The 20,195-nt window shown below is 38.5% G+C and overlaps 1 protein-coding gene across 2 annotated transcripts in view; it reads right to left on the bottom strand.

The window, feature by feature from the left end:
• Positions 1-20,195, bottom strand: part of JMY (junction mediating and regulatory protein, p53 cofactor) — an 86,362-nt gene that overhangs the window by 13,685 nt on the left and 52,482 nt on the right. Inside the window, exons 4-8 of one of the 2 annotated variants that reach the window (XM_023214931.3) lie at positions 19,779-19,948; positions 13,011-13,176; positions 12,469-12,656; positions 6,920-7,006; positions 884-979 (exon numbers count right to left, since the gene is read on the bottom strand). In XM_023214931.3, the coding sequence (XP_023070699.2) occupies positions 884-979; positions 6,920-7,006; positions 12,469-12,656; positions 13,011-13,176; positions 19,779-19,948 (707 nt within the window). The remainder of the gene's footprint in view (positions 1-883; positions 980-6,919; positions 7,007-12,468; positions 12,657-13,010; positions 13,177-19,778; positions 19,949-20,195) is intronic. The other variant, XM_023214932.3, reaches the window with a different exon arrangement.

Raw genomic sequence — 20,195 nt, 5'->3', positions numbered from 1 at the left:
GACAGGGTCTCACTCTATTGCCCAGACTGGAGTGCAGTAGTGCAATCACAGCTCACTGCAGCCATGACCTCCCTGGCTCAGGTAATCCTCCCACTTCAGCCACCCAAATGGCCAGAACCACAGGCGTGTTCCACCATGCCAGGCTAATTTGTATAGAGACAGGGTTTCGCCATGTTGCCCAGGCTGGTCTTGAACTCCCCGGCTCAAGCAATCTACCTGCCTCAGCCTCCTGAAGTGCTGAGATTACAGGCGTGGGCAACATTTACTTAATAACAAGGCTTATCCCCTGCCTCACCTCCTTTTTTTCCACTGTAACACTTGTTCAAAAGCCTACTTCACTTATAAAGTGATCCTTTAGCATGCACAACTGAAGTAAGGCTCCAGAGTACTTTAAAAATGAGGCTTCAGCAGAGTTCTGAGGAGATGTGTGGATACTGCGGTATCAGTGTGTGGTCATGGGTTACCCTGGCAAGAGAACTGCTGAAGCATTTCTCAATTATGCTACTCCCCCCACCTCTAATTCTGCCAATGACACAGGTTGATGTATGTGGAATAAATAACAAGTTGATGCTTGAGCTGGATAGTCAGTTGTGATTTAACTAATTTTTTAAACTCAAGAGGAATCTAGGTTTCCCAGAGGCCTTGATCATTCCTCTTATACTACTGAAGCTGTGGGTCGAAGATCACAAGAATACTAATTCGGAAAACCACCAGAGGAAATGGAGTCATGCCATCAAAACAACTTTAAAAAGGACTTCCATGGTTATAATAGTTTATAAATAAGGGAAAACCAAGTTTTTCCCACAAAGAAATCCTACAGGTGTATATGTAGTTCTGTTTTAAAAACAATGAAAAACAATAAATGGACCATTACTTTTCATACCTGTTTAAATGTTCGAAGTCTATCCAGTGTTCTCTGTCTCTCTTGGCTAACCCAGGCACTTTTTCTTTCTTCTTCATCATGTAATTTTTCTCTCTTCTGGTAAAAAATTAATAATAATTCCATTATGCTGTGTCCCAATTTTTATCATTAATAGGAAAAAAGATGAGAAGTTATCCTAATATGGGCCCAAGGGGATGATTCATTGAACAAAATTTTTATAACATGAAACATAAAATATTTTTAATATACAATTTTAGTGTAAAATACTTCTAGCTACTATATTATGCTAACTTCAATGTAGATGACTTTAAAAATAAAATCAGCAACCAGCCAGACACGGTGGCTCACACCTATAATCCTAGCACTTTGGGAGGCCAAGGCAGGTGGATCACCTCAGGTCACGAGTTTGAGACCAGCCAGGTTAACATGGTAAAACCCTGTCTCTACCCAAAATACAAAAATTAGCTGGTCGTGGTGATGCACGCCTGTAATCCCAGCTACTTGGGAGGCTGAGGCAGGAGAATCGCTTGAATGTGGGAGGCAGAGGTTGCAGTTAGCTGAGATCATGCCACTGTACTCCAGCCTAGGCAACAGAGTAAGACTCCGTCTCAAAAAAAAACAAACAAATGAACAAAAGCAATCAAATCAACAATCACTTGGTCAGTAATTTGGATAGTGTACATTATTCTAAACAATATAACCAGTAGTTAGAAAAATACACTTCAAGCATTATCCATGAATCATCTGGTTTACTATCACACCTTATTTCTGGCAGTTATCTAAACAAACTTAACCTTCCCTATAGAGTTGAATCATCTAAAAGCTATATAATAAAATCTCATTTGGTAAAATTAATGTTAGTTAAATAAATGAAAAGGCTTTCTATATAGGTAAATGGGTTATTTTCTTGCTTTGTTTTAAAAAACGAGAGATACCTCCCAGAAGACCAGACCAGATAATTTCACATGGAAATTAACTACCCTCTCTTCCATTGTTCTGTCCTTTTCAAATCCAACCCCCTATTCTATTCTTCTATCACTCCTCTCCTCTTTCCCATCAGCTTTCCCTAAACAATAAAATTTCTAATGAGAATTACAGTTGCATTTGCACTGGATGATTGTATCATAAACTCCAAGAAGGTATGAGTGGGGAGATAAGAGTGACAGGGAGACAACAGGAAACTGGAAAATAAAGCCAAGTGTGGTGGCTCATGCCTGTAATCCCAGCACTTTGGGAGGCTAAGGCAGGAGGACTGCTTGAGGCCAGGAGTTGAAGACCAACCTGAGTGAGACCCTATCTCTATTTAAAAAAAAAAAAAAAAAAGTGTGGTAGGCTAATTATTCTGAATAAAATGCAATCTAGTAATATACTACTAATTTACACAAAAGGACACAAAGGTACACCACACATGAACACAATTCAAAGGGGGCTCTTAGAGCCTGAAATAAGTGAGCATGTGCCCAAAAAGAGGCATAAGCCTCCCTGTGTGTTGCACATGCTTATAGCCAAGACAAGCATATGCCACCATGCCCAGCTATTTCAAAAATTTTTTATAGAGATAGGGTCAGCCTGGTCTTGAACTCCTGGGCTCAAGCGATCCTCCTGCCTCGGCCTCCCAAAAGCTAGGATTACAGGCATGAGCCACCATGTATGTTTTCTTGGAATGAAAGCCTGAAGTTTTGAGTGTGCTTATAAAAAACAAGAGTTCATTCTTTAATGGGGAAAACAGAATTCTCTCATCCAATTTGTCTCTAGGCTAATAACAATTTAAAATAGTAGTATTAATAAGTAAATCCTCACATTTTATTTCAGAGAGCTTACTATCAAATATTAAAATAAACTTCCTTAGTCTTGCATATTTAATTCACAAGGATGTCCAGGGGAAACTGTTGCCATAATAAGGTTAACATCTAAGAATCTATATTTTAAACAATCCACCACGTAAAGAGGTTCTGATACTGGTGGTTTAAAAATAGCATTGAAAAACAATTATCTATTTTGATCTAAGCTAACTTTCCTTGTGCTTTATCTGTATGTGTTAAAGATGACTAGTAATATTTAATGGATTCATTCTCTGATAATTATATATTCCAAACAAGGTATTAGGCAAAATTCTAAGGCAGATGACATTTATCTTTGGGATTCCCTTAAGAATCAATTTCTTGGCCAGGCATGGTGGCTCACACCTGTAATCCCAGCACTTTGTGAGGGCAAGGCGGGCAGATAACTCAAGGGCAGGAGTTTGAGACCAGCCTGGCTAATATGGTGAAACCCCGTCTACTAAAAATACAAAAATTAGCCAGGTGTGGTGGCACGTGCCTGTAATCCGAGCTACACGGGAGGCTGAGGTGAGGCAGGAGAATGGCTCAAACCCATGAGGCAGAGGTTGCAGTGAGCAGAGATGGAGCCACTGCACTTCAGCCTGGGCAGAGTGAGACTCCATCTCAAAAAAAATAAAATTAAATTAAAATTAAAAAAACAAAAAAAGGAAAAGAAAAATAATCGATTTACTAATTTTTATTCCTGTTGCCCCAAAATAATAGATCTGGGAAAAAGATATGACACTCATTCATTCTAAAAAGTTAATTAGTTATTCCCCTCCACCAAAATCTTATGTTTTATAAAAAGAAACATATTGGAAGTGTGGAACCTTCATAACTAAACTGATAATGCAAGTACAAATGGTTACAGCAGGGAGCAACTTACCTCAGTGTCATGCTGGTCCCCTGACTAATCTTACAAAGCAGCTTCTGACCCACAGAAATAGTAATGAAAAATAAAAGTACATTAATTAATTTGCTATTTCTAGATTCTAGGAGAAAGGTAATCTTACAGTTTATGGGTAGTTTGGCTAATTTTATGTGGCTAAAATGAAGAGTAAGGGGCAGCATTAGCTAAGAATGTGCCTTAAGGAGTAATGGAGACAAATTTAAGCCTTTTGGCCTTTAGTATGATGCTAAAGAAAGAAAATTTTAAAAATATCCAAATATAGCGATATGGTCATGTTGGCATTTCCGATGTTTAAGTACAAATCACTGGTGTTAAATAATTTAAGACACATCTGAAAAGATGACTGTCAGGATAATATATTGTGTGGGATGAGGCACGGCAATATGGGAGTAGGAGAAGGTTTCTAATGTAATTTTACATACAGTGAACTAATATTCTCAGCAAACTAGGAATAGAGGGAGAACTTCCTCTGCTTGGTAAAGAGCATCCATCCCAAAACCTACAAGTAACATCACACTGACTGGTGAGAAACTACAGCTTTCTTGCTAAGATCAGGGACAAGACAAAGATGTCTCCCTTACCACTCCTTTTCAACATTATACTGAAGTACTAGCTAATGCAATAAGAAAGAGAAATACAAGCTATACAGATTGGGAAGAAAGAAATAAAACTGTCTTTGCGGACAGATGTAGAAAATCTGAAGGAAAACTGACAAATCTGGATTATAAGAAAAAGCTTGATTAACAAACACCAGCAATGAACAATTGGAGTTTTCAATTAAAAACATAATACTATTTATATTACCACCTCCCCGACAAAGAAGAGGAACAAAGACTTAGGTATCTTAGGTATAAATCTTACAAAAGGTGTACGAGATCTTTATGAGGAAAATTATAAAACTCTGATGAAAGAATCAAAGAATTAAATAGATGAAAAATATTGTTTGTTCGTGGATAGGAATATTCAATACTAAGATGTTAGGTATAGGAGAAGGAGGTAGAGGTTAAAATAAAAATAATAATTAAAAAGCAAAAAAACCCAGAGGAAAAGTATTTTAAAATGAAAAAAACGAAAAACATATTAGGTCATCCCTACTTGACTTATAAATTCAACACTGTCACAATCAAAATCCCAGCTATTTTTTTGTGGCTACTGACAAGCTGATCCTAAAGCTCATATGGAGAGGCAAAAGATCTAGATGAACGAAACAAAATAGGACACCCAAAAATAGACTGAAGAGACAGAATCATTTGATCTTTGATAAAGGAACAAAGACAATTCAATGGAGAAAGGATAGTCTTTTAAACAGATGGTGCTGGAACAACAGGAAGTCCACATGCCAAAAAAAATCTAGACACAAACCTTATACCCCCCTTCACAAAAATTACCTCAAAATGGATCACAGACTTAAATATAAAACACAAAACTATAAAACTTCTAGAAGATAACATAGGAGCAAATCTAGCTGATTTGGGGACTGGCAATAACTTTTTAGATGCAACACTGAAGGTATGAACCACGACAGAAAGTGCTGGTAAACTGGATTTTGTTAAAAGTAAAACACTTCTGTTCTGCAACAGACACTGTCAAAAGAATGAGAAAACAAGCCACAGATCATAAGAAAATATTTGCAAAACAAAGGGACACATCTGATAAAGGAGTGTAAGTCAAAATAATGAAGAACTCCTAAAATTCAACAATAAGAAAATAAAAATCCAATTTAAAAAATGAGCAAAAAGGCTGGGCATGGTGGCTCATGCCTGTAATCCCAGCACTTCTGGAGGCCAAGGAGGGCAGATCACTTGAGGTCAGGAGTTCAAGACCAGCCTGGCCAACATGGTGAAACCCCGTCTCTACTAAAAACAAAAATTAGCTGGGCGTGGTGATGCACATCTGTAGTCCTAGCTACACAGGAGGCTGAAACAGGAGAATTGCTTGAACACGGGAGATGGAAGACGCAGTAAGCCGAGATCGTGCCACTGCACTCCAGCCTCGGTGACAGAATGAGACTCCAAAAAAAAAAAGAGCAAAAGATCTGAACAGACACCTCACTAGAGATATATACAGGGGCAAGTAAGCATTTGAACAGATGCATTCTTTCTCTCTCTGTGTATGTATCTATATGTCTATATATCTGCATTAGAGATTTGCAAATTAAAACAACAGTAAAAGCCAGACACAGCAGTCCATGCCAGTAGTCCCAGGACGTTAAAGCAGGAGGACTGCTTGAGCCCAGGAGTTTAAGGCTAACCTGGGCAACCTATCAAGACTCCATCTCTTAAACACACACACACCCACACACACCAAAATATACCACTATACACCTGTCAGAATGGCTAAAATTCAAAAATGTGACAACAGTAAAATGCTAGAGAGGATGTGAAAAAACCTGAACTCTCATTCATTGCTGGTGGGAGTTCAAAATGGAACAGCCACTATGAAAGACAGTTTTGCAGTTTCTCACAAAACTAAATACACTCTTACCATACTCTCCAGCATTCATGCTCCTTGTTATTTACCCAAATTGGCTGAAATTTACGTGCACAAAAAGTCCTCCATGGATGTTTATAGCAGCTTTATTAATTGCTGCCAAAGCTTAGAAGCAACCAAGATGTCCTTCAATAGGCTCATGGATAAACAAAATGTGGGACATCCACACAGTGGAACATTATTTGGTGCTAAAATGAGCTATCAAGCCATGACATGGAGCAACCTTAAATGCATATTACTACGTTAAAGAGGCCAACTGAATAGGTTACATGCTGTATCATTCCAACTATACATTGGTAAAGGCAAAATATGAAGACTATAAAAAGATCAGTGTTTGCCAGGGGCTTGGGGAGAGAGAGGGATGAGTAGTGGAACAAAGGGATTTTTGGAGCAGTGAAATTATTCCATACGATACTATAATAGCAGATCCATGTCACTATACACTGTCAAAACCAACAGAACACAGAACACCAAGAAAGAACCCTAATGTAAGCAACAGACTTTGGGGAATGGTGATGTCCAATGTTTCACTGATTTTAACAAATATGCCACTCTGGGGGATGTCGACAGTGGAAAGGCTATCAAATGTGGGGACAGGAGTATATGAGATGCTACAGTAGGGGAGGCTACGTGTGAGGGTTGAGGGTACAGGAGCTCTGTACTCTCCAATCAGTTTTGCCTAAAAACTTATCATTATATAAACTGAACTAATGTTAACGTCCAGTTATAAGCTTTTTATCATTCTCTACAGATTTTATCCACTCTAAAACATGTAAAAAATAAAGTTTTGTTCAAAATTTTCGAGTCCAAACTTACTAGCTGTACTGTGTGATGGGTTCTATATTCATCTTCAATCCGAGTGCGCTGTTGGATTTTTTCATTGTGTTTTGCAATACATATTTCCTGTAAATACATAAAATATGTTTTAATACAAGTGAAACTTGAAAGACTCTGAACACCACACCAAGGTTAAGTTTTGATCTTAATATATACCACCTACAGAACAAAGTATCACACTGACCACCTCTTGTTTCTTATCTGGACTACTAAAGCTGTAAAAGCCAAGTAATCAGGATCTTACAAAAAGACTCCTCTATTAAACTGTTACCTTCTATAGACCACCTGGTTTCTCTTTTTTGAAGGAGGAGAGGTGGGGCAATGTGGACTGAAGGGGGTTGTCCTGAAAGGTCTCTTTTAGAAGATTCCATGTCTCATTATACTTTTTCTGAGAGACGGGGTCTCACTATGTTGCCCAGACTGGTCTTGAACTCCGAGCCTCAAGTAATCGTCTTGCCTCAGCCTCCTGAATTACTGGGATTACAGGTATGAGTCATGGCACCTGGCTTCATTATACTCTTTAAACATGTCTGGGCAAAAAAGAATAGGAAAGTATTTACTTATATAAAATATGTATTGTTAAGCTCTCTCTGACAAGTTAAAGACCATGAATTTTTTGTCCAGACTGGCTTAAACAGTATGGGATCTGAATCTTTTGGTCACAGACATAAGAGCTGTAAGAGACTTGGAAGACTAGAAAGTCAAAATTATCAAAATTATTTGGAAACTATTTTTAAAAAGCATATATTTTCCAATCACAATATAAAACAAGATTTTTATAATAACTATGAGATATGCACTACTTTATAAAATAATGCACTATATTCTGGCAACTTTTTACCAGCACCAAGCTAAATCTTCATTACCCTGTGTCCTTTCCTAAGTAAACGACTTGGAGAAGTTTTCCAGATAAAAGGGTTAGTCTCCAACATTCCAAAGCAATACTAAAATGATCTGTTTTTTTTTTTTTTTTTTGAGAGGGAGTCTCACTCTGTTGCCCAGGCTGGAGTGCGGTGGCATAATCTCTGGCTTACTGCAACCTCTGCCTCCCAGGTTCAAGAGATTCTCCCACTTCAGGCTCCCATGCCTGGCTAATTTTTGTATTTTTAGTAGAAATGGAGTTTCACCATGTTGGCCAGGTTGTTCTTGAACTCCTGACCTCAAGTGATTCGCCTAACTTGCCCTCCCAAAGTGCTGGGATTACAGGCGTGAGCCACCATGCTCAGCCTAAAATGATCACTCTTTGAATCAGAGAAAGTCAAATAATAACCTTTGAAGTCAGTAAACTGTATTTTAAAGCAAAATGTCATTTTTTACATCATGTTCTTTACTCACTCTGGTTCACTCTGTTGCCTAGCAAGAATCTATCCAGCGCAATGGGGAAAACAAAGGGCGCATTAGATAGCATCATGACAAGGTGATACAGTAACTCAGGTCTCTGAGTGTCATGGACCTAGGACAGAATCTTACCCCTGCTCCATATTAGCTGCTTTTCCTTAGGTGATTTATGTCACTACTAGTAGCGTTGGTTCCCTTGCTTATAAATGAGGATACAGGTTCACAACCCCTTATCTAGAACAGAGGTCAGACATGTTTTGAAATTCAAAGTTTTTTGATAATTTACAGAATGGTAGTTAAGTTGTATATACCATATATATCCAAGATCTGAAACCATATCCCATAATAAGTAATAATAGTGAAATGAATTGTCAAAGTGAAAATAAGACAATAAATAACTTCATGATAGCACAGGTCTGGTTTTGCCACCAAGTGAAGTATGAAAATGATTCTAATTTTCTGAGCTCTCTAGATTTCATTTGACTACTGGGAGGATTAAAGAAGATAAAAAACAAAGAAAATCGTTATTTTTGTTACTCTTCTTGAAATGTTTAATCACAAAGCATTGACTTCACCAGCACAGCTGGAGACCACCTATCTCCACTCTTTCAAGGGGTGAGGCAGGACATGAACTGTGAATGCAATCTTAGGATGAGTGCCAGAGAAACCACGAAGCCAGTGCCCTTGGGCATGTCAACATGTAAACGAGGCAATATAGGATTATGTTACATGGGGAGCCATTTGTTTTTCCTTGTATATTTGATCTTCTCAGTAGCTTTTCTTTTAGGACTTAGTGTTTCTCATTCCCTATCTTTTCACCACCCTTCCTTATTTCACTCCTCTTTCCCTCTGCAGTTCTGCCACCTCAGTTGCTGGGCTTGGGGTACAAGCATACAAGTGTAAATGGAGAGATTCTCCAGTGCTGCGTTTCCCTACTTCAGATTTAGATTAACATAGAAATGAAGACTGAAGAATACTGATAAAATTGATATGAGCTAACACTTACCAACAAGGGAAGAGCTGGTATTAAGCTGGTATTAAGTTCAGCCTGAGGCTCTTAATGCTGCTAGAAGAGTACAACAGCTTTGTGGGACATGGTCACCAAGGTTGCTCCTCTTCACCCCTCACCTGTACAGATTCCTTTGCTATTCCATCAGTCACTGCTCTAGACCTCTGCTGCACTCCCTTCTCAGACCACTGAGATCTACTTCTTGCCCCCAACTTTTCTCAAAACTCTCAACATAAGGCTCCAACAGTCTACCAATATTGGATGTCATGGAGTCATTTCTTTCTCCCTTTACCTTTCTGGAACACCTAAGCCTGCTGACCACCCTGTTGTGTGGAATCATCATCTTCACTTCTGTGACTTCAAGATCTCCTGCTTCTTCCAACTGCGATTATTTTCTCTTTGATCCCTTTCTTCTGCACACACTCTCAAATGTTCCCCAGCGTTCTTTCCTTAGAGCCTTTCACCTCGCATTACATCATAGCAGCTCAGTCTTTCATGACCTGTGCCCTTTACAATGTTTTCTCACACCTAGCCAAGAATGTTTTGCTTCCTGAATTACAAATATTAAATATAATGAAGGTTTTTCTTCCTCAAACTATGTGTCTACCCTGCTCCACCACCTTCCCTAGCTCTTTCCTATCAGCCTCCCACCTCCACCCCATCATTCCTAAGAATATCCTTCTCAGGCTGGGCACAGTGGCTCACACCTGCAATCCCAGCACTTTGGGAGGCTGAGGATTGCTTAAGCTCAGGAGTTTGAGACCAGCCTGGGCAACATAGTGAGCTCCTGTCTCTATAAAAACTAAGTAAAATATTTTTAAAAATCACCTGCTCACTGTGTTCTTCTGAGACCATCTCATACACTCTTATTATAAGACCCAGGTGCCCAATTGTCTCAACTGTTTCACAGCCATCTCTACCTGGATGCCCAAGACCTCTTATATGCAAGTCTAAAACTCAGCTCATCACCTCCCACCCATATGTGCTCTTCCTCTGGGTTTTCCATCTTGGTTGGTGACACCACCATCTACCTCAATGCCCAATCCACAAACCAGAGAGCTGATAGAGAATGGCTCTTCCTCCCTCCTTCACCACATCACTAAATCCTACTAACTTTTTCTGCAAAGTGTCAGATCTAGACAGTTCAAGATCTGTCCATCTCTTAGCCTGCACAGGTACTCACTTACTTCATAGTCTTAACCTCTCAACGTTATTGAGGTGGAGGATAATGACACCTTCCAATCAGAACCTTTCCATGTCTTCTCCCTCTAACCTATTTTTCATGTTGCCTTATCTTGCTAAAATGTGAATCTGTTCATATTACCCCATGCTTAACTTATACTACAGACAAAGCTCAGGCTTGTTAATGTGGTATGTAAAATTTCCTGTAACCTGGTCCCTGCCCTGCAGCATGTCTTACAATGTAGAATGCTCTGACAAACCATCCTGTGTTCTGCTTCAGTGTCTTTGCTAAGCACTATTCTGTCCTGCTTGTAATTACCCCAACACCATCAATCTGGCCAATTTTTATTCAGATGCTAAAAGCCAATACAAGTGTCATCTCTTCAGAGAAGACTTTCCTCACTCCCTGCTCTTGCTCTGTTTTTGGCCAGCAGAACACTCATCTGTTCACCTGGTTTGCCTTCTCTACAAGACTGGGAGGAGGAGGGACTATGCTATGCTCATCTTTGTATCCTAAGTCTAACAATGTGCCTAGCATACTGGTGAATTAAAATGAAATCAGACTTTCAATTAAGTCTGAATTGCATAGCATTTTCAAAAACTTGCAGGTTTGCAAATTCTGAATCTCAAAAGTGCTGCATTATACACCTAAAAGTAATATATAAAATACTACTAATATTCCTAAAAAGTGTGCTCTTCTAAAATCTTATTTACTTTTCATTCTCCCCTAAAACTGTTCTATAGGACCTGCTGAAATCACTGCAATTTTTTTTATTTTAGACGGAGTTTCACTCTTGTTGCCCAGACTGGAGTGCAATGGTGCCATCTCAGCTCACTGCAACCTCCATCTCCTGGGTTCAAGTGATTCTCCTGCCTCAGCCTCCCAAGTAGCTGGGATTACAGGTGCATGCCACCATGCCTCGCTAATTTTTTGTATTTTTAGTAGAGATGGGGTTTCACCATGTTGGCTGGTCTCGAACTCCTGACCTCAGGTGATCCACCCGTCCCAGCCTCCCAAAGTGCTGAGATTACAGGCATGAGCCACCGTGCTCAGCCTGCAATGTTTACCTGGTTGGTGCAGACTGGAACATGAAATGAAGCTCACAACTAGGGCTGATACAGCAGTGGGTTTCAATTACCATTATCACGGGGAAATTATGTGCAAAGGCACATAATTATGTGAAAGTCATGGCTCTGGATGGCAAGGTAACTGTTCTGTTGATGGACAATGTGATAGAAGGTCCTGGGTTCCTGACTTACTGTGGAGACATGCCTGCCTGAGTTTCTTTAATGTGCAAGAGCTATCTGTTTCAAAAAGCAAAGGTATTGATTTTCTGTGGAATAAGGAAGTGGTAGTCTTGGAATGCAGTGAAGAGCAGGAAGGTGGGTTCTCAGAGAACATGGCATATTTTATAATATTTGAGCTTAAAGCAAATCAGTACCACACAGTCATCAGTTTGGTCTAGGTTGGAGAGCTAGTTCCAGATTCCAACTCTGCACTTACAGTGACTAGAAACAGCTCCATGATAGTTAACATCTGGACTAGAGTGCAAAACATTTTTTAAGACACAGGAAGAATCACATTTACACAAATGAGCTATTCCAAATATCAAGAATCAAACATTTGGAAATGTAATCAAAGTTAAATAAAGAAATAACAATCTATAAAACTCCTTTAAGATTAAGGTCAGAATCACAGCTTGTAAAAAACATCCCTGGGCCTCCTCAAACAAAAAGGGAGCCAGGAATCGCATTATTAGGGATCCTGTAGTCGTGCCCTTTAGTAGAGTCAGTGTTAGTGTTTCTTGAGGTAAAGAGAACACTATTGGCTGTTCCAATGTGTTTAAGAGGGCAATTCTCAGAGCACTATAAAAGCATTGAGCCCTGATAAGAGATTGCGCTTAGTTTTAAAACATATGCACGTTTTAAGGACAAAACAGATGAGAATAGTAGATATGGATAAAAAAATAAGTAATGAACAAAAGCAATATTTAAATACCTTTTTATTTCTGAGGTAGGATTTCTTGGCGGAAACCCGTCCACGTCTTGCTTCCAGCTGGCGTGCTTTCTGCTGAAGTTTCTGCAGCTCTTCTCTCTGTAAGTATGCAGATGCTGCCATCTCTTCCTTCTCCAGCATGGCCTCCATGCTTTCGTAAGTGTCATAGTACACCACTTCATCTCTTTTTTCTGTTACAGAACAGCAAAAAGAGTAGTGGTAAAGAATATGGGCTAGGGTTTGGACAGAACAGGGTTCTAATCTCATTACTGGCTCTGTAACCTCGGGCAAAGCCATTACCTCTTAAGCTTCTTTGTAAATGGCGATTATTTAATACACCTCATAGAGTGAATGTATGCAAAGTGTTCAGCAGTATCTGGTAAACAGTAAGTGCTCAATAAATGCTCGAAATCACCCCTCCAACACTATCCCTATAGAAAACAATTTTTTAAATGTCTTAACAGAAGAAACACACCTGGTGTCCATATGTATTTTCTCACATATTCAATCTTTTGTGAACTTAAGTGGTTAAATGCACGCCATACCTGATATAAGTCTTTTGATGCTTTCTAGTTGCGCTGTCAATAGTAACTCTTCACACTTCAAGATTTCAAACTGTACTTCATACAACTGAAGTTGCAGGTCATAATAGTCAGCTTCTAACTGATCCAATCGGGCTATGGCTTCTGTACCACCCCGCAAACTCTGCATCTGCATTGAAAATACAAATTAAAATATTTCTAGCTGGTGGGGACAAGAAAAAAAAATCAAGTTAGTATTAAAAATTAATACTAATCAGATAGCATAAACCTACTAAGTAACTGCTCTCAGAAAGAAACTTGTAGGCATGGAATCTAGACTTTAAAATATATATATATATATATATATATAACATTAATAATCAAGTCATTATATGGTGGAAGTAGGCAAATATGGTAAAAATAAGATTTTAATATTTATGTTATACTTATGGATATTTATGGTGATAATACATGTATCATCTGGATATAAATGCTTTCCCTCTCAAAAGTGGATGCTAAGTTATGTAGTTGCTCTTTTCATAGAGATATATGAAAATGACAGGGCCATTCTCAGATATTTACAAGAATGGTAAAAGCTGGTTAATGCCACATTTCTGGGGTTTTGCTTTGTTCCATGGTCACAGACTGGCTGGGTTCTGGGATCTGTTGACTGTAGAGTGAGGTGAGAATACGTGAGTGGAACAGCAGAAGACAATTGCTTTAGACAAAAATCCTTGCAATCCGTAAGGTATCACTTTAGATAAATGTAATCAACATCCTAAGCTGAACTTAAAGTGAGATCCAGAAATTTCTGGGCATGGCTCATAAAGTGGTGGATGGTCTTCTGTGAGGTTTGCTTGGTTGGTCGGTTCTTGGTCCTGGAGTGGGAAAATTTTTGCCACGAATCTGAATGAAACCACCAAGGGGAAAGTGTACTTTAGGTAACAGGTTCCTAACCCTACTATTTTCTATGGCTTTCTATTCGGCTCTACGGAGAAAGGCAGATAAAAGAAGCCAAAGGAATGGCTTTTCAGGAGTCAGTGAGATGTGAAGGACAAGCCTAGTTCTCTAGAGACAGTAAGCATTCTCCCAAGAACATAGCACCACTGCTTTGGTAGTTTAAAGGTTCACACTTAGAAGCTCCAGGAAAGCCCCGACATGGGCATCAGTGTGCCCTCAGAGCCAACAGAGCAACGGTGAGGAGCCCTGGATTCAAGTGGTTTCCCAAGGAGTGACCTTCAAAGGAGGACATAGGAGGAACAAAAGGAAAAATTATTAAGATTATTGTTTACGAGTCATGTGAGACATCACTGGGGTCCCAGAATACCAAAGAAATACTTGACTGACTGTCAGGGACAACCCACAGGGAAAAAGACAGTGAATTCTTGTTTTCCTAAATGATCCCTTTTGTTTCGAGGTTGGTAAAATCTGTCAGCATATAAAAAGAATATGTTTCAAAGAAAATTCCAGCTTTTGCTTTACAGTCTAGGTATCTACACAGTCTTACCCAATAACTAGAATATTTTTTTCTTAAAATATAATTTCAAATCCCTTTCACAAGAATTTTGAACTGAAAAGCAATGGTTAGGCTCCAGTCTAAATGTGCAGTGGTAAAAACTGAAAAATAACCAGGTGAATTAAATACAGTGGTACTTCGTTTTATGAATATTTTATAAATGGATACTTACTAGATTATCTAAGTGTAAGACTGTGAATGATCCTGCTGCGTTAGGGAATATTTTATGGGTGACAATGAATATAACACCACCAAAGTGGGTTTAATTATAGCGGCTAGGGAGGGGAATGTGAACAATATGAACTCTTGTTTTTGTCCTAAGTCATAAAATAACCAAGGAATAGTGTCTGCCCTGAGACTCGTGGACTTGCCACTTTAGATGATAAACATCCCTTTTCATACTCTGTTGGGGCTCTTGCCCAGCTCTGGAAACACAGCTGTAGGATATACATTGTTCCAATATCTGCGCCCACACTCTCTATAACCACAGCATACAAACAGGTAAGATATCGAATGTTAGAAGGTTTTGTTCTCAAGTGGGGAATCGTTAGGTTAAAACCTTAGTGTAAACCAGTCTAAAAACCTTAATCTAAGATTACTTTCCAGTGATACTGTTCAGATTCTGGCTGTTAGTTCATTTTCATTACTCTGGTTTTACCCAACTAAGTGACCATTTTCTGCTACGCTCATGATGCTCTGCTAAGTTCTTCCCCTAGCACTCTGTAAATTTCTCTCTCCTGTCCAATCTCTTCGCTAAAGAAAAAGGTTGAAAGTCCCCCAGTGACATGCTTTTACACTATCAGCTGTGTCAACCACAAAGAGAACAGTACTTTGACTGCAGCCCAGGGACAGGGTACTTTAAAAGCACTTGAGAAGCACAATGCTACTAGGACACACTCAATATCAAAAATCAAACTGAGAAAGGAAGTGGGTATTCTCTTACAAGAAGTGACCTCACCCTCAATTTTTTGGTTCAGTGAGTTCTTTCTAGACCAAGAGTCCAGAGGTGGATTTGCCAAGGGCTGTGATCTAAAGACAATAAAAACCTCATCAGAGGCAGACAAGCAGTGAAGGAGTCTGTTAAATTCCAACCTCTGAAAGGACAAACAATAGGTCAGTGGTGGACTTTGGGAAAAGCTAAAGGGTTGTAGAACCAGAACATGCAGGGCTTTTTATGAGATCAGCAAAGGAGAAAGGGTGCTATGATTCAGAGGAATCTGTGAGGGCAAAATAATACTCTGAGGTCTATCTAATCTTCAATGTGGAGGCAAAATCCTTAGTATAAGAAATGAAGAGGTATGGAATAGGCGCCCTGCTCCAAATTTCCTGTTTTAACATCTGAAATTTCCAGACTGACTTTTCCTGTCCTCAGCTGACAGCCACAGAACTAAGGGAAACAGAAACCAGAGTGAAAAGAGAACTAATTCCAGATAATGGAGCAGTGTAGGGAAGGTGGGTGCCACAATGCGGTGTCTTTTTTATACCCAAGAGCAGTGCTTCCCTGGGCAAGAAGAAAGAAGCCCTGAAAGTAGTTTAAATACTCAAAGGAAAAATTGGCTACCTTAAAATAGCTCAACTTTTACTCTCCTAAACATACTTCAAGTATCAGGATATCAGTACCCCAAACCAAATTGTAACCTCCCAATGTGACCCAGGTAATGACTAGCAAAGTTTGAGCTAGACTCAATTCTCCTGATTCCTACGAGAGTGCACCTTCCACTAGAAAAAATTAGGGATTATCAGCCAAAAAATAAGGAAAAATATCAAAGTGTTATTGTTATTGTTTTACAGTAAATCTAGTAAGGGGATGAAGTACCAATTCATGTCCATACATCCAGGTAAGTACAACATACCCTGCTGACTCCACAATCATTCTCACCATGTGTAATAATGATAAAGTAGTTTTCATGTATACCTATTTTGACTGGTGGCACTTTTTGCAAACTATGCAAATGAATTATGCCCTTGTTGTGCCTTTCACCCTACTGTGCTAGAAAATTCCAAAGACATTCAAGGACTATTAAAAAAGCTACCTGTGGACTGAATCATTCATTCAAAAAATACTAAGCATCCACCACTGTTTGAGTTACAGAAAATATGCAGTCAAGAAATGAAATGAGGGTTTGAAAATAAGTCACAGCCGGGCATAGTGGCATGTGCCTGTAATCCTAGTGACTTAGGAGGCTGAGACAGTAGGGGCTCTGAGCCCCAGGAGTTTGAGTTTGCGGTGAGCTATGATCGTGCCACTGCACTCCAGCTTCAGTGACAGGGCAAGGCTCTATCTTCTTTTTAAAGGGTCATAAAATCCTTGGACAGCATAAGGGGAATGACATTAAGGGCAAGTTTTCAATTAAACCTAGCCCTATTATGTAGAAAGAACGAACATAAGACAAGCCCAAGTATAAATATAGGTTTCACAAGTAACAAACGCACAAATAAGGGTAACACAAGTTGACAGAATTATTTGAATTCCACATGTCAGAAATCTTGGAAAACTGAAAATTCCCATAATTTAATGCCAAACCAAATCTCACAATCCATTTGTGGAAAAACATGATCTGAATTTTTCATAAACTATTTTTAATCCTTATTCCATTTTAATGTGACCATGTGTTTCATTAGTGGATTAATAACACTTGTCTGAAGTTATATGCTCTATCTTACCTTTCTAAAATCTAAAAAAAACCCTAGGATTCTGAAATATATCTGTTTTCAGGGAATTCAGATAATGGTTTTGGGCTTATAGCATAAAAGGTTATGTTTGAGAATTTAACAAGATAATATACATAAAGCACTAAGGACAGGGACTAAAACATTTTAAACTTTTCTCTAACTGCTGCCAAAATAGAATTTATATGGTGAAAACAGAATTTAATATAAACTAAGGCCTTTACAGTGGAACCTACCTTTTTGTATTTAGACTCTTTGAAACATATAGTGTGCACCTATGGAATAATCTACTTATTGACAAATAAAATGAAAACTAAAAATCGATCTCCTTGCCTAGACAAAGACCTCAAAAACCCCACCTCAGCTCAGACTCAGGCTGTGTCTACCACATCACAGCTTCTTACTATTGGAACTTTCTGGCAAGGCCCATACAAAATGCCACATCACCTAGTCAACTGCACGCTTTGTGAACCCTGAAATGTTGGTTGAGGCAAGTAAACATCTTAAGCATGGAAATTATGTATCTTTTTCTTCTCTGTATTACTGAACCCTGAAATGTTGGTTGAGGCAAGTAAACATCTTAAGCATGGAAATTATGTATCTTTTTCTTCTCTGTATTCCCTTCTGTGATACTGGCACAAAACATAACATAGAATTAAAGTAATAATCACTAATATTTATCCAGGTCTTACTCTATGTCAAGTGCTACAGCAAATGCTTTATATGCATTAACTCATGAAATCATAACACCCCTAGAGGGTATATAATATTCACATTTCATAGGTTAAGGAACTCACTGAAGCTTTCATAAGGAGTTAAATTTGCAGAACCGAGATCTACAGAGGTGCTCTGTTCAGTAAGGTAGCCACAAGCCACATGTGGTTAAATTTAATTTAAAATGCTGTTCCTCCGTTGCATAAGCCTCATTTCAAAAGCTCATTAGCCACATATTGCTGAAAACTACTCTACTGGAGAGAGTAAACATAGAACATTTCCACGATTACAGGGCGTTCTGCTGGACAGTACTGTCCAAATCCTAAGCTCAAATCCACCATGGTATATAATCAATGCTCAATAAATACCTAATGAATTAAAACTGAAAGAGGGGAATATAACCTTAATTAATCATAATTTAGCTATATGCTTGTAGGAGAAAGACAAAAATAAGTAGCTAATCTTTAAGACTATTATGTATTCAGCTCAATATTCTAGCAGATCATGTATGTTCACAGAAATTATCAAGGAATTATAAATAGGGAATTGTTAAAATCCTCTGCCAGGGAAAGAAAGCACATTGATATATATATATATATATATCAGACCTCATCTCTACAAAAAATAAGTAAATAAATAAAAATTTGCAAGGTGTGGGGGGGTGCATGCCTGCTACTTGGGAACCTGAAGTAGGAGGACTGCTTGAGCCCCAAGAGATCAGGGCTGCAGTGAGTTGTGATCGCACTCCAGCCTGGGTGACAGAACAAGACACTGTTTCAACAACAACAACAAAGATGAAGATAAAGGTGGTACTCTTTTTCAAGCAAAAAGAGGGACTTAAGTTTAAAAGTTCTAGAATTTAAGACAACTCCAGAGAGCTAGTAACATGAGAGGAACAAGCTAATTACAAAAGGATATTACAGTAGAAATGCCTCAGGGGAACATGAGATGGGGATGAAATCCATGCACAGAGATTGTGAATATAAAGTGTGAACAATTTCCTGGATAAGCCAAGTTCCAATTTTACCTTCAAATAGTCAGTAAATAAAAATAAGGGGAAAATGAAATAATGATAAAAATCCATCAACAGAAAGGTTTCTAGATTGCAGGTATGATACCTTATAGGTTACTTTATATATTATTTTTTAAACACGTGTATATGAGCATAAGCACTTCAAAAATGTCAATGAGAACCATCTTGCTGTACAACCTAAGCCAAAGAAAAAAAAAAATACATATTTTACATAAAGCTGTATTCTTATAACTAAAGCAGAGATGATGATTTGTTTTTCTCTAGAGACTAAAATGTGCTACTTTAATAAATATGTACTCAGTGTTTTCAAGCCAATAGGGACAACCTGCAAAGTAAGTATGAATATTTATACCCAAGTCAATAGTAAAAAAGGATAGACAATGACTGTAGGGGGTAGAGAGGAGGTGCGAGATCAGAGAGACCGGTGTGTTCCAGTAGGAATAAAATGGGAAGTTCCAAAATGTAGTGGTATGAAAGCATTATATAATAAATCCTAACAAAATGCCACTGCCTTAGAAATTTTACTAAATTTCTCTGGTCAGTGAAACTTTTTTAATAATTGCTGGAAAGCTTTATGTTTTTACAGTACAAAAAACTTTACAGAAACTAAGAAATTCTGATGCTGGCCCCTCTGATCAACAGTACAGTGCTGCCAACCATCACACTGGGATGCTGTGAAATATGATACGTCTAACTCTTCTAATGACAACTTAAGTCACAGGACCTATTCTAAGTGTTTTCATCTCATGGAGATGGCATAAAAGTACTGCCTATGGAATAAAAAAAAAGTCTTGTACAAAGATTAAAATGACAAATTGTTAACTTTTTCTGATTTTATTTTTCTGATGATTTTTGTTACCTCTTCCTTTAGTGCATGTTTCCGCTGTTCCAAGCATATCTCTTTAGCTCTCATCATCTGCAAAGTTTCCTTAGAAACTGCATACTGGAGTTTTTCCATCCGTTCAGCAGCCGCTGCCCATGATGCTTTACCAAATTTCTTCTGATCAGCTCGCATTCGATCGTACACAGCTATTAATAATTTTTAAAAGAGAAATTAACACGACGACTTAACACTGAAGCATTTGAAAAAGTTTCACTGACTAAAGGAAAACAAATCCTGCTGTCATGATAAACTGCTTATAACATTTTTTTTCTTTTTTGAGATGGAGTCTCACTCTGTTGCCCAGGCTGGAGTGCAGTGGCGTGATCTTGGCTCACTGCAATCTCTGCCTCCCGGGTTCAAGCAATTCTCTGCCTCAGCCTTCCGAGTAGCTGG

This window comes from Piliocolobus tephrosceles, chromosome 4 (assembly GCF_002776525.5).
Source record: "Piliocolobus tephrosceles isolate RC106 chromosome 4, ASM277652v3, whole genome shotgun sequence".
Lineage (NCBI taxonomy): Eukaryota > Metazoa > Chordata > Mammalia > Primates > Cercopithecidae > Piliocolobus > Piliocolobus tephrosceles.
The sequence above is the reverse complement of the archived record's forward strand: the minus strand, read 5'-3'. Positions and strand labels throughout refer to the sequence as shown.